The following is a 14,965-nucleotide window of genomic DNA, read 5'->3' as shown; positions in this document are numbered from 1 at the left end:
ACGCTGCAACGTCCGAGCCTTCCCGCCGTCCAGACTTGCCGGCGTGCAACGATGCCAAGCGTTTGAAACAGAAGCGCCGCTTTTCATTGGGTGAAGCGCCGGCCGTCTGCGCATGCGCGTCTCACGCATACTGGAGCGGCCGTCATTCCATATTTTGAGTAGTTCTTTGCCAATTACTCGTTTCTTATAGGCGCCGCCGTTCGTACCATGGGCGCATTACGTTTTGATTTGTGATATATATTTTCCACCAGAACTGATCATCATTGGAAGTGTATGAAGAGAGCCACATGAAGGAAAATCAAATCGCGCACTCGGCGGCCCGCAAATACGGTTACGTCCCCTGTCGCCTTTACAGGCGCTCCCCTTCCATATGTCTGCTTTTTTACTATTAATTGCGACCGTTGCTATCGCGTATCGGTTCCAAGGAGATGAGAAATAGGCTCTATCCGAGTTATCGAGAAATTACATGGAATTTGAAATACTTGTTTATTAACGTTTATTCGCGCAATAAAATCGGTACAGAACATGCTTAAAGAAGTAGCACGTTGGGTTTCTTTGCAAAACTCATGGATAGGAATCGAACATTCAAGATGTGTTCTCATATACAGCCGCAAAATACTGCATTTTCATTGAATTCGCAGCCTCCTTTGGTAAATGTGAAGGCAGATATCTGATAACGCGCGATTCAATGTGGCTGCGACCCAAAACAGCAGTATAGGACTCATGCGATAGCTTACGTTGATGTCTCCCCCTTGCGGTCGAAACCGCAGCCCCATTGCATCCGAAAAGCACATTCCAGCACATAAAGCAGCATACGTCCTCTATATGTGCATATCTCCTGGCTTGACGACGCATATAGGTTACCGTGCTGCGCAAAGGTTACAGCGCAAAGGTTACTTGGCAATTTTTTCATCGTAACCTTTGAAACGGTCGACTTTTCACCGTTGTAACCTTTGGGCTCCACAAAAATAAAGAAAACGTAATGAAAACATCAAAAAACATCAATTGTAACCTTTGTGACAAAAGTTACTCACGTCCAAAAGTTACGTTATAGGTTACTGTGTTTAGAGTGTGGAAACGAAACAGAAAGCGTTGACAGGGCTTAAGTGGAAGTTACCCCTGCTTCTTGTTTTTAGAGCGCAGCTCTTTGGCGTCCGTTCCTGGGTTTCGCGTCGGCGTCGGCGTCGGCGTCGGCCTCGTAACCAGCTCCGCCCCCAATGTCTCGCATTACAATTGGTCGAAATGCTCGTGACGTCACAGTGCGCGAATTTCAAATGGGGCCAATTGTACTTTGGCTAGTAACCATGCAACCAATCAAAGGGATCGTATAGTGATGCTGCAGCTAAGTTGGACTGAGTTTAGTTAATTGCTTAATTAATCAATTAGCCTAATTAATATACAGGAGAATGAAGAGATCAGAAGAAAAGAAAAGAAAGACGCGCGCCGCAGCGACAACAGCGTCCGCGGAAGGAGACGCTGCTGAAAAAAAACAGATAAGTACGAAGCCGCGTTCCCTCCACCACCACGCACTTCCCCACTCAGTAAGACGTTGCTCGTTTCATATACGTTGTGTCGAACATCCTAGACAGTTCCAACAATTGACAGGTTAATGACAGAACACGATGGATAGAAATACAATAATATAAATATGAAATAGCCTAATTAACCTTTCTAGTTAGACCGCATAAATCAATAAAACCGAGAACGAAATTGGTCGAGTTGGGGAATCGAACCAGGGTCTCCGGAGTGCGATACGAGCACGCTAGCCACTCCGTAATGCTAGCTGAATGGTTTGGAATGAACAAAGGCGCGTCTAGCTAATACGGCGTCTTCGTTCACTCCCATCTTCCCCCTTTCCCTTACGGCGAGGTGCAGGTGTCCACCCAGATATGCGAGAGAACATTTCCTTTCCTCGAAAAATAACTTTACCGTCCAGCAAGGCGTACAGCCGAATTGGCGATGGCGTTCTGTGGACTCCCTGGCAGCGTTGCAAGACGCTGTCGCGTTCCACTCACAGGCGAAGCTTCACATGTTAACCACACATCAGTAACACACGCAGACAGCCAATGGACGCGTCATTCGCTGGCAGCAATTGATTCATCATTCACAACCACATTCTTAACGTACGCTCCCTTGCCGCACATGCCAAGGACGTACACCACGATCACATTCTGCGCCATTCCTCTGTACTTTGCTTTGCTGAAACCTGGATGGATCCCGAAGAGCCTCTCGAAATTATAGATTTCCTATACTGCTGTGGTGCTCGCAGAGACCACAACAGAGCGGCGGGAGTCGCTATCTACTTGCGCACAGCTCTCTCTGCAATACCAGTCGAAATGTTTGGCACGTCACATGAAGTTGGCGAACTGTGCGCCGCAAAGTTGCCCAACGGCTTGCTGGTAGTAGCTGCCTACTTCGCCCCTACCGCACTCACGAAAGACGTCGTGCACTTCCTGCAACTCGCATTAACCGTCCATCGATCCACACCGATGTTAGTAGTGGGGCACTTGAATGTTGACATAAAGACAAACAGCAATTTCCTAACACTTATGCGGGAGAACATCCCGTTCCTCTCGCTCGTAACGCGTCCCACGGCTGTGACAACCTCGCGAGGCACTTGTATAGATCTCGTCTTTGAGAATCAAGCATTGGAGTACCAATTCGAACATATATCACTCTATTTCTCCGACCACAAAGCTTCCTTCATGACTGTAAAGAACTGTTAGTGCAGTCTTTGTTAAAGGAATACGTGTGAAAAAAAAAAAAAAAATTCTGTGATAGCGCATACATGTGTTGCTCGATTCCTTTGCCTCAATCTATCGAAAAGGTGAAACAGCTTATTTGCTGCGCTCAAATTTCGCATTACGAAGTAACGTAATCGTCGGTAATTTTTTTTTTATCTCGTTGCTTTGCCCATTCATGTGTTATATGAATTCCAGTGCCATTTGGCGTGTGAAGTAACAATTTCCATGACCTGAACTTTCAGGGTCGTCAAGTCGATTGTGCAATTGAGAGGCTCTGCACAGTCGTCTGCATGCTCAGTGAACGTTGTATCTTTCTTTGTTCGCGCGATTTTTCGTTTTGACTCAGGGAAAATATTTGGAACTCATAGATGAGGCGTCATGCCACGTTTATTTATGATATGCATGTTTAAAAACATATTCGTAGTAAACATATATACATGCGCGGTGTAGTGTTTAATGAAGCGGCGGCCGACATTTTTGCCGTGCACTTCATACGGTCGCCTATCAGTGCTGCAGCTCTGCTGTGAGAGTCGGGGACACAGGAACAAGCGTGGTCGACCCCCCCCCCCCCCATCTTTTTTCTAGAAGGGGCAGCGCCCCTAGATTTCAGCAGTTTGTGCTCATATCAGATTTCTGTGCAAACATTTCATTCTACGCCGTTATTAAAATAAAGGCTAATGTGCCTGCTATAGTTAGTTTCATAACCACTGTAAAAGCTTTTCGTCCCACTCACCTAAACCAATCATATTTAAAACAAGTTATTAACTTACCGACTCCTGTTCATGAGCATGGTTAGTGGAATTGACTATGCACAAGCTTCTTTACTGCTGTCGATCACTCCCCGGGCGTACATCTTTATAAAGCCGCCCATAAGTTTTTTGTACAATGAACAAATACACATGTTAGCAGTGCATAATAAGAAAAATGTAACAATAGTTAATAAACGTTTAAATAACATAGAATGAATGAATAAAAACAACGTCGAAGTCCCTAAAAACTTCGGAGTCCCTTCCTGAATCTAAAGTAAACAAGCTCTTCTCGATGTGTATAACTCTGACAACACCAACACAGTACCCCCAGTATACTTTCTAAAGACCTAACGCACTTCACCAAGCCAACTGGCCTTCCTGCGCAAAAGCGTCCACTTCCGGAACAAAGTTTAGCTTTTCTCAACGCCTCAACCCTTAGCCCACGCTCCGCCTCTTCAGAGTCCCGCGAGTCTGGAAACCGATTCGACCCGAGGTACTATTTCATTTATACGTGTCTCAGCGCTCCTATAGCGTTGTGACGCCCTTAAGGGTCCCTCCGCGCCTCATCTATTCTAGCAGCCCCCACCGTGGCCATGGCTCGAAGAGTTCAGCTTGCCGACCAATTTCTCTCCAGCGTTATCGACTCATCCTTTTTTTCCTCTCTCAGCGTACAAGCACTTCAACTTTTCTTTTTTTCTTCGACATTTTCCCGGCGCCCATTGTTTCACAGCCTTCCTATCGACCGCTTCTTGTAGGAGCCTCGCTCGGTGCTACACACCCAGCATCTGCTACAATGTCCTTACGGCATCACGATTGTTTCCTTTGTTTGTTTGTTTTTTACCACCCCGGTTTGCTGTCTTTCGGTTTCTGACTTAATCTCGTGTGTATAGGCTGCTGCCCCCCCTCTGCTCATGACGCGGAGCAGGATTGTTTTGGCCATGGCGGCTTCGGCTTTCCTCTGTATAGGGTCAGCCCTGGCTTCCTATGGAAAGCTCTTGTCCAGGAGGCGGTTGCTCAATTTCTTCACGGAGCGGCAGCGATTCAAATAATCCAGTACACGCATTTGCGCCCGAGTTCAGACAGACTGCTTGCATCAAGTGCGTTTACATTAATCAGATATGTATGCAGAATGTAAGGTATTGCTTTTTTCTTGAGGGGCCACAATTGGTTCCGCAAAAAGAAAATAGCATGCTTACTTTTGAACTCATGTAGCGGTATGCTGAAGGCAGCTCTGACATTTATTCAGTCTATAAACCAGAAAGTTTTATTCATAAAAGAGCCAGTAGATACACAATGAAGTCTCGAAACATTTAATGCATCAATAAATCAAAATTTATTCCACCAAAATTACACAGGTCTCGAATAGTGACAGGTTAAAATGTACAGAGGGCAAAACGCTTGCCTATAACAGGTTCTGGGCGTGTTTCTGACTGAACACGCAATATCTAGCAATAACATTATGTTAAAAATGGTCTGGATGTAAGCATGTCACGTTAAACTCTTACGATTTCATCATTTTTTGCCTTCCTGGTGGCAGCGGCTTTGGGAGCTGCGGAGCACACAGTTCGGCTGTTCTAGACATGCGTTTTGCCCTCTGTACGTCATTTAGGTGTGAAAAATATAACGACATTTTAAGAGGGAAGTAATCGATGCCCATGCTTGAACTGAATTGTTCACATGCGTGAAAGAATGCGCCGCGGAAAATATGGAGAGCTTTTCATCTTGTCTCGGGGATAGATAGTTTACACAGTAGAGGTATCTTCTGAAGTTCATGCAGTAAATGTGGGTAACTTGGAGTCTTTATTGATACACTCATATCGGACAGAATCGAACAGGACGGCCGCAATTTCCAGATAGGCTGTCCACCCATGCGCCCAACTCACTCACTCACTCACTCACTCACTCACTCACTCACTCACTCACTCACTCACTCACTCACTCACTCACTCACTCACTCACTCACTCACTCACTCACTCACTCACTCACTCACTCACTCACTCACTCACTCACTCACTCACTCACTCACTCACTCACTCACTCACTCACTCACTCACTCACTCACTCACTCACTCACTCACTCACTCAAGATGCTTTAACGCATCGTGCCCGCTTGATAGTACCCACCCTACCAAAATGATCCGCCCTAGCATCAAAATCCCTCGCTTGCTCGTTCAGTCACTCCTTCAGTCATTCAGTCAACGAATTAATCAATTAAGATAGAGAATTATTCGGTCTTAAACGCAAGACCCTCGCTAAATTTGCTCGCCCTCCCAAAATGAGCGCTCATGATCGCAAGACGTCCAGTCCACGAGGAGGCGAGAAAAGCGTTCCTCGGACCGACGGCGGGCAGACTCGGTTTCTTTTATACTTCTTTTTTACCTCTCCCCAACGGCCCAGTATCGAGGAGGTGTTTCCACAAGCGGAGCGCATGCGCCGTGGATTTCGCCGAGCTGGGCGGCTGCAGCCTCGTGTTTATTTTTTTCCATCATCCGCCGTCTCCCTGGCGTGCCGCGTATCCCGAGCTGAGCCGGGGCGCGCGCTCGCTCCTGCAACTGCTCCCCGCGATCGGTCTCCGGGCGGCCGCGGCTTCTTCGCTTCTCGCCGACGGACCCGGAGGTCGATACGGCCGGGCTCGAGAAGATGGCGCAAATCCACTCATCGCCATGGCAACTGCCTCCCTCCTCCTCCTTCGCCCTTTCATTCTCCCCCTCTGTGTCCCTCGGTGCATCCGCCGCATCTCTGGCGTCTTTGCGCAAGCATGGCCCTGTTCTGAGCCCACGCCCAAACTGCACCTTCGCAAGTGGCCCTATACTTTACCTGACTAAGACAGTTCTATACCCTCGTACGACATCCAGTACACTGTAAACTACACCTGTCTCACTTAGTTTAAAAAAAAAACGGCATCAGTTCTGCAGCCTAAGTGCTTATTGGAGGTCTGAGAGTATTCACTCTGATCATACGTAGTCGCCTTTTTAAGAAAGGTGTAACAGTAGGGGCCCACTAAGCAGTGTTCCAAGTCGGATACTTTGTCTAGCTTTGTCGGATGCGTTGTCGAATGCTTTGTCCCGTCTAGCTTTCTGTGTGTTGTCTGTTTCGACGCTACAACCATTTTCTGGAAACATGCACCAACTAGCCCCCCAACAAGTATTACTCTGTATAAATCAGCATGTTACTCCCATTGACCAAATAAATACAAAGTTTCGCGCTCCTCTCACCATGTGATGATTTGTAATTTTCTTTCATATATCTAATATTCCACGTACCAGTTTAACTCAGTAGGAGTCATAAGACGTCGTTGCATGTTTTTGAAGCGACAGAGACCTGTATCACAGAGTACAGAGAAAGGTCATAGAGAAAGGGCTGTTGGTTGACCAACATAGTTCCCGCTTCGAGTTATTGATCAATTCGCTCTCGCCCTACCATAAGCTTGCCGTCCCGGTTAGCTCAATTGGTAGAGCGACTGCTCCGGTGAAGCGATGGTCTCGGGTTCGAATTCCGGACCAGAATGAATTTCTCTTTAACTACAAAGTTTCTGAGAAAGCTGTATAGCTTTCCTTTGTAGCCGTATGGCTGCGCTTGGTCGGATGTCAATGAGTAATTACTCCCTCATTAGAAAGGGCTGTTGGATCTACTACTGCAATTTTTTTTTGTGTACCTACATGCGAACTTCAAGACATGAGAAATATATTTGATTAGTGCTGACAAGCCAAACTTGGTCAGGTCTGAGGAAGATACAGTAAATTAAAAAATCACACGATGGAAGCGAGGACGAAACACACGGCTGGGAGGAGAACTGATCGTGCGTCTGGGTTGTACTTACGCTGTAGTCCCTATAGAAGCTCTATTTTTCTCGCTATTTTATAACAGAACACATCCGTTCATCTCCCTGTTTAGGTCTGCGCTTGAAGACAGAATATTATAAATTACGAACAAAGCTGCGGATGCAAAACCTAATATATAGCTTTTCTATAGTATCATGCACTACAGAAGTGGCGTCTATGTAAGTACATAGTCAATAGTACAAGATGTTGACTAATAGCACAGTTAGAGATATCTGTTTCCACCGTACAGCAGACTTCTAAAAGAATGAACGTATAGAAAATACTAGCGCGCATTTAGTGGATTCATTTCGACACTTTGCCAGAACAATAGTCACGAGCCTCTTCCTGTGGTGTCAGCGGCATGTATGTACAGTGGTGAGCAGCCTTGTCTAGAGCGCTCGGGCGGTGCACTTCCTTGCAAACAAATCCAGATTTTGTGGCAGCCTCTAGGGTCCAGCTGCAACGCTTGCACGGAAGTAGCGCCAGATAGCCTCGTAAACAAAGCAGGCACGAAAACTTTGCCCTGTAATGAGGGGCTGCTCTCTAATTTCGGGTTTTGTTACCAAGTGCGCACTGCTCAAGCGCTCTAGACAAGGCTGCTCACCACTGTACAGCAAGAAGTCAGCGGCATGTATGTACAGCAAGAGTTCAGGCAAAATATTTCAATTCAGGTTCCTTCGACGAAGCTCGCACAAACAAAAAAATGGCGTTGTGTGAAACGGTGAATAAAACGATAAAATGATACCAGATTACACCAGAGGTTTCAAAAACTTTAGTAAATACACGGGGGAAAGAATAAGGTCTCAATGTCACTTAAACAGAACATTCAAGGTGGTTACAATAAAAACGCTTTCTAATGGCATGGAGGAAAAGTACCTTGGTCCATAAAAATATCAAGCTTTCGTGTAGCAACCTTTCCCTAAAACTTTGTAGATGTTTTGTATTCGATTATGCTAAAGCTTTTACAGCACAGCGTGTTCCATTCTATAGTGAGGTGAATGAAAAATATTTATAATCCTTAAACCGATGCCGACGTCAGCGCTAGGCATCTTGATTAGGAGAAAACAAATTTTCGTTTTCCACATCGCACCCGTCGAGAGCTTCAGCCGCTTCACACGTTGGAAACAGGACGCCTGCGAACGACTTCGCCAGTATCTTAACTTTGTCTCGGAGCATGTCTTCCGAAGCAGCTCTATGACCTCGCACAGCCACAGCCAAAGAATCGCACAAGCTGTACACGTAGTACAAAAGAAAAAGCACATCGCTGCTCAGATCAGTCCCAGGAACCGCCTGGCCACTGCCGACGAAGTGTCTGTAAAAATGAAACGCACCGTACACTCCCGCCAGCTCTGCCAGATCGCCGCCAGACTCCCTTGTGGCTCCATCTTCCAGAGGGACGGGACTTTGTGGCGGTTGGCGCAGAAGCGATGACAATGACAGGCACTTTGCCAAGCGAGACCTGTTCAGTCTTCTGGCGAGGTCCTCTGTCGAGAAGACAGCGGTTAAGATGCGGGTAACAGTCGTCGCCAGGGACAGGTACATCAGCCAGGGATCGCTTAAGGCCGTCGCGTTGAACAGTGTCACAGGCACTACGATGGTGCTGTCCGAGACCTTCGAGCGGTAAGCTGACGCTGCGAAGGCGTCCCGTGGTGCGTCCAACTGGCCCACCCATCGCTTCCAAGTTGAGTTCCTCAAAAGCCTTAGCAGAGTAGGAACGTCAGATGGGCCACCGTAGAGATCGCTGTGGTACTGGGATAGGGTCGAAGTAGACTGGAAGACGCTCGGTATTCCAAGCGAAAGCGATATACTAGAGTTCCCTAACTTCTGGGACACCATGTTCTGAAGGGCGAGCAGAATATAATTAGCGTTCTTCACCAGGGTCGCCGGGAATACGGGAGTTTCAAACAGATAAGAAAGAACGTAAGGATCATGCCTGCCTATCAGGCTTAGACAGGCACTGAAACGTTTCTGGTCTCGCGGTGATGAGTCATCATCAACATGCCTATCACTGAGGCCCAACCAGGCAGTGTAGAGTTGTCTATTTGCTTCGCGCACCAGAAGAGACATGCCGATGGTACTATACCACTCGTGGTCCCATGGAGGGCTCAATCGCGAGCTGTCGGACAGTGAGCAGTTGTTTACATTGCCCCCAACGGCCTGTGAAACTTCCGAGCACAATTTGCTCTTTAGCATGGCAAGGAACCTGACACTTGCGCTTTTCCTCTGCGCAAATTTTGTGGAGGCTGATGATTTATAACCCAGCTTTAGTTTCTGGTTTGGAGCTGGCCTTGAATAAGGCGCGACATAAGTATTGGCGATTCCGATATCCTGTACAAGCGTAGGTGGCGAAAGCTCGACGCGGAATGTGGCATTGGACACTCTGGTTACTGAAACGCTGAAAAACGGCGACACACCAATCCTTGCCATCTCAACAACAGCCGTCGCCACTGCGTACATCGAAAAAGATCCGTGAGGTCTGACATACGACATCATGGCTTCCAGTTCGGCCCAGCTGGTCAGATTGGCACGGGCGCAGTGGAGGAAAAAGCGACGCACCGCCGGGTGCGGGAAGTCGTTGCTCAGCAGGAGACGAAGCAGTTTGTTGCGAAAGTCTTCTACGATGGCGTCTTCGACCGAGTAGCTTCCACTCAACGTCTCTTGAGAGGAGATCTCTTCATGGTCACGCTGCCACCGCGAACAGACGTGGTCGTACAGATTCCTGCAAGGACTGTAGCTGGGATCCAACTGGTCTTTTAAGAACACTGCGTATCTCGAACATTCTTCGGAGCCGCAAAAGTACTCCAGTCCTTTGAGAAGTCTCAGTTGCCCATCAATCGCGTCACTCGTGAAGTTCTCCGGTTCATCTTTCACCGCAACCAGCCGCCCAGCCACGGTGCTGCTCACCTTCTCTTCTCCGTCCGTTGTGTTTGGAACTGCGCGTGCGTGTGCGAAAAGCAGGCATTATTGAGTGCCGCCATATTTCATCACAACAAACTAGGAACGCGGAATAGAGAGATGTCCGTACACAGGGAGCATGAAGTACTGGTGCTTTTAAGGAAAATTTGCAATGAACGCGATGCGAAAGCAACAGCGCTCAAGCGGGCGCTCCAGTAGCTTTCTCGCCCTACTGTACCGCATCATTCACAGGACGCATTACGGAAGTGAATCCATACAAGAGTCGGCGCCTGGGCTAAAACGTTCTTAGTGAACCTGTCGCGTACCAATCTATAACCTGATGTTTTTTGGGCTGGATCTTGTGGGAATTCTGGCTTTCCGCCGTCGCCTTTGCGCGGCTAGCCGGCCTCCCGCGTTGTTTCTTCTCTTTCCCTTGCCCCCGCCTCAGGCGGTGGAGAGGCGGCTGGGTGACTAATCACTGTCATTTCGCCACAGCTCCGCCCCGGCTCCCCAAGGGCCTTTGCCATTGGCGCCTTTTGGCGGGAAATCGGGATCCGCTTTGGGGCGGCCGCGCACCGCGCGACCGTCCGAGCGGGGCCCAGAGAGAGAGAGATCCCTCCGAGACAGCGTAAGGTGCGTACGTTACTGTTTGTCCGTGCCGGCCTTGCCGTTCGGACCAGTGCTTACTCGAGCTCGCCCGCACGTGTCCTCTGACCTGCAGCGGCTCGAGCCTGTCCAGCGGGGTCCAGCGACCTCTGACAGGCGTACCTTGCGTTGAATGCCCACTCTCTCTCGCAACCGGCCCAACGGTCGACACGAGAGAGAGATCACAGCACTGCCGCGGGGACATTCTCCTGCAGCGGCGTGCTAGCGGTGCGCATTACTCGAGTCGCTTCGTGCGCGCAGCGGAGCCTTGCTCCTCGCGCGCCCCCGGGACGGGGTGACTATTGAGTGTGTGTGTATCAGCTAGAGGACGATGTGAATAAACGTCTCCTTTGTGAACTTGGAGGCCTATTTCTTTGCGGCGAATCGCTCTCCTCCCAGCGGAGGTTGAGTGCGCTGCAACGGTGTCCCAGTGTGTGTGTGGTGACGGCTGATCGGGGCCCTTGGCTCGCGCGAAGCTCGAACCCGCGGTGGGTGGTGGCCTGTGTCCACTTAGAAACCCACAACTGGCGCCCAACGTGCTAAGTCATTGGCGCTTACGCCTTTGATGGCACATTAGCCGAGCAGGTCGCCTTGACGATCACGCTTGCGCACCGTGTCTACCACCCCCAGCGCGGCACTCGGCAGCTACATGTCGGCTCCCTACGGAGTTGTAGCGTCGTTTGATCCGCTGGCTGCTGTTCCTTCGAATAGCTAGACACCGTGGTTGGCCGCGGCCCCCATTGGGGTTTACGGCGACACAACCCAAAATGTCGACCACGCGGCTCCCATTGGAGCTGTATCGGAAGCACCCTGCGGTGCGCCCGCTGGTCGCATGCCTCAGCTGTGCACGCTTTCCGCCCAGTGCGAAAGCGGTTCGTGTCACGCTGCCGCAACCGGCAGTTTCGAACAGCAGCAGCCGTGACCCGCGAGCAGTCAATTCTGCTCAGGGAACGGCGAGGCGCTGGCCCGGTTCCCTGTGGAAACCACGCCGCTCATCGAACTAGGAGCCTTGCCTCCCTCGTTCGTGCAGCCCGCCCAAGCCTCCACTGAGGCAGGGGTGCAGTGCGCTCAGTTGGCTGATGCGGCTCCGCGAGCCTGCGGGTCGGCTGGCGCGCTGGGCTCTCCTGATACAGCATTACGACTTTTCCGTGCAGTGTCGAAAGGGGAGCACAAACGTGGTAGCTGACGCGCTATCCTGTGCCCCACTCGCCAGCGGCGCCTTGACGCCTGTAGGCGGAGGGGGCGAAACAGCGGACGAGCCGCCGGGCGGCAAGGAGGGGGAACCCGCAAACGGGTTAACCCATTCCGCTAACCAGGCGAGCAGCGCTTCGCAAAGCGGTCGAGAGGCAAAGCTCTTCGTGAGCGCCTCGGAAGTGCCGACGCGAACGGAAATTTTGGCTGCAAACCTGAGTGGGGACGAGACCAGGCTCCCCTCTGGGATGACTGGAATCGTTTTCAGCCCTAAAGAGCTACTGAAAGCCCAGCAAAATGACCCCTTTTGTCGCGAGGTGAGCGACGGTCTCAGGGAGACGGAGCGCCGTGACGCTACTTGTATTGTAGCGGGCGCAGGGGGGCAGAAGCCAGCGTGTGTCGCGGCGAACCCCGGGGATTCATATTTGCTGGACAATGACGGGCTCGTGCTGGAATACATAGCCACCGATGACGAGTCCATCGACCCGTTCAAGGTGGTTATCCCCAAAAGTCTGAGAGGCGCACTTTTGCGATTCTCTCATGACGAACCACTGGCCGGTCATCTGAGTGGCTCCAAAGTTTTTGCAAAACTGAGTCAATCGGTGACGTGGCCCGGCATGAAGCGTGACATTTTCCGCTATTGCCGTTCCTGCCATGTCTGTCAAGCGGTGAAGTCACGGGGCGGCAAGCCGCCTGGAATGATGAAACCAATTGACAGTGTGCGTCCGTGGCAGATGGCCACCTGCGATTTGATGGGGCCTTTCCCCAGGAGCAAGCAGGGGTTCATTGACCTGAAGGCCTACGCGTCACGGTCTGATGAGCTTGCGCCGGTACCCATTGGTATCAAAGGCAAGTGTAAAGGCACAACTGGTGCTGCGGAACGCAAGCGTACGGAGCACCGGTACAATCTGAGGCGACGGTCACCTGTGTGATTGATGCCGGACGGCGGACTTTTCCGCAACCGAAGGCACGCAGCCTCAGCTAGCTGGCGAGCTTTCTTGTCAGGCCCTACCCAGGTGAAGCACGGTGTGTTTTTTTTCTGTTGTTGTTTTGGCAGCATGCTCAGTTCCAGCCTTGTGTGTTTATCAGTTTATTTATTTGTTTTGTTTTAGTCAGTTTCTAGCCACTTTCGTTTCCTGCTTGTACGTCTGTTTTCGTTCTAACGTACCGAGATGTACATAGGCAAACTTCAGCCCGCACGTGTCCTCTGACCTGCAGCGGCTCGAGCCTGTCCAGCGGGGTCCAGCGACCTCTGACAGGCGTACCTTGCGTTGAATGCCCACTCTCTCTCGCAACCGGCCCAACGGTCGACACGAGAGAGAGATCACAGCACTGCCGCGGGGACATTCTCCTGCAGCGGCGTGCTAGCGGCGCACATTGCTCGAGTCGCTTCGTGCGCGCAGCGGAGCCTTGCTCCTCGCGCGCCCCCGGGACGGGGTGACGATTGAGTGTGTGTGTACTGCTGAAGGACGATGTGAATAAACGTCTCCTTTGTGAACTTGGAGGCCTATTTCTTTGCGGCGAATCGCTCTCCTCCCAGCGGAGGTTGAGTGCACCGCATCGGTGTCCCAGTGTGTGTGTGGTGACGGCTGATCGGGGCCCTTGGCTCGCGCGAAGCTCGAACCCGCGGTGGGTGGTGGCCTGTGTCCACTTAGAAACCCACAATCTTTCGGACCATTCTTTTGCTATAACTTAACCTAATTCCCCAACAGGGGCGGATTTTTTGGCTCACTCTTGGAATGTGTGAATGGGGTTGGTGTCGATTTGAACCATGTATTTCTTCCTCTTTTTTTTTCCTCGAAAAAGTTCGAAAAAAGAAGGTTATGGCTTTCCGCAGTAAAATTCATCGTTGGAAGGGGGGGGGGGGGGGGGGGCGACCACTATAAATCTGCCCCTGGTTTGCAGCTGAATAAAATTGTGGTCTAAGTGATATCATTCGTGAATTCGATAAATGTATAAAGCTACAACAAACTGTCACTGCAGAGAAACATGGCATTTTCTGATACAATGTACTACGACGACAACGTTCTTTACCGTGTACAACCACGAACGTAAATGTTTTACTTGCAGGGAGGTAGCCCTTGTTCACCGACTCGATATAAAAGCATTCTTACAAGTCCTCCACATCCCCCCATTACATCGGTCTGGGTTCTCTCGGAAATCGGGATACAAGTGTATTGGCTCGTGTGTGCATAGCGGTGGCAGTTCTCATGACATGGGCGAGGTATAGGGCAGAGAAGGGGCGGTATCATGGGCTGTCATAGCTTCTCTGGCGCGGAGGAGGGCAAACAGTCCAGAGGGTATAGTTATGAAGCCGTCTACTGAATAGCCGCAGACCTGCATACCAGAGTGGGTCGTCACGATGACCATGATGGTTTCCAGGTAGGGCTGCTTGTAGGTGAGTATGCTGAAGGCCAGGTAGACGAGCAGGCAGACCAGCACCGCGACTGTTACCCCGCAGCAGAGGCAGAAGCACTTGCGCTCCTGAAGGTGGGCTTCGCCGATGCGGTGTCGCAGCACCTGGCTCTCGAGCGATTTCTGCAACTGGGACGGCCTGGCAGCCTTCACCACCGGCTCTTCGTCCTCACTGCCCTGCGACAAGTACGACATCGTCGGTACGTGGACACGTCCTCTATTTGTCGTACGATATCCTTAAGGTGCGCAGGGTCTGTGTCGGAGTCGGCGGCTCAACCTGCAGATCGTTGTTGTTGTTGTTGTTGTTGTAGCCTACGACCTACAGGCGTTCTTCTTCTTCGTCTTCCGCCACATCCACATTTTCTGCACGTTTCGCTTCATTGTTTGTGGCATCCTGATGCAAGGTGAGCATCAATACGTTCAGCAAATTTGAGAGAAGTCAAAATAAAGAATGCTTTGGTTTGGTTTATGGGGTTTTACATCCCAAAGCTACTAAGGCTATGA

The 14,965-nt window shown here is 50.4% G+C and overlaps 1 protein-coding gene across 1 annotated transcript; it reads right to left on the bottom strand.

Moving 5' to 3' along the window:
- Positions 1-8,356: 8,356 nt before the first annotated feature.
- LOC149332737 (uncharacterized) lies at positions 8,357-14,656 on the bottom strand. Its single transcript, XM_089556311.1, has 2 exons — positions 14,392-14,656; positions 8,357-10,248 (listed from the first exon to the last, which is right to left on the bottom strand). The coding sequence occupies exons 1-2, from the start codon at positions 14,654-14,656 to the stop codon at positions 8,357-8,359; spliced, it is 2,157 nt and encodes a 718-aa protein (XP_089412437.1).
- Positions 14,657-14,965: the final 309 nt, after the last annotated feature.

The sequence above is a fragment of the Amblyomma mixtum genome, chromosome 8 (assembly GCF_055824585.1).
Source record: "Amblyomma mixtum isolate Tamu chromosome 8, ASM5582458v1, whole genome shotgun sequence".
In the NCBI taxonomy this organism is placed as follows: domain Eukaryota; kingdom Metazoa; phylum Arthropoda; class Arachnida; order Ixodida; family Ixodidae; genus Amblyomma; species Amblyomma mixtum.
This window is presented reverse-complemented; position numbering and strand designations above follow the sequence as displayed.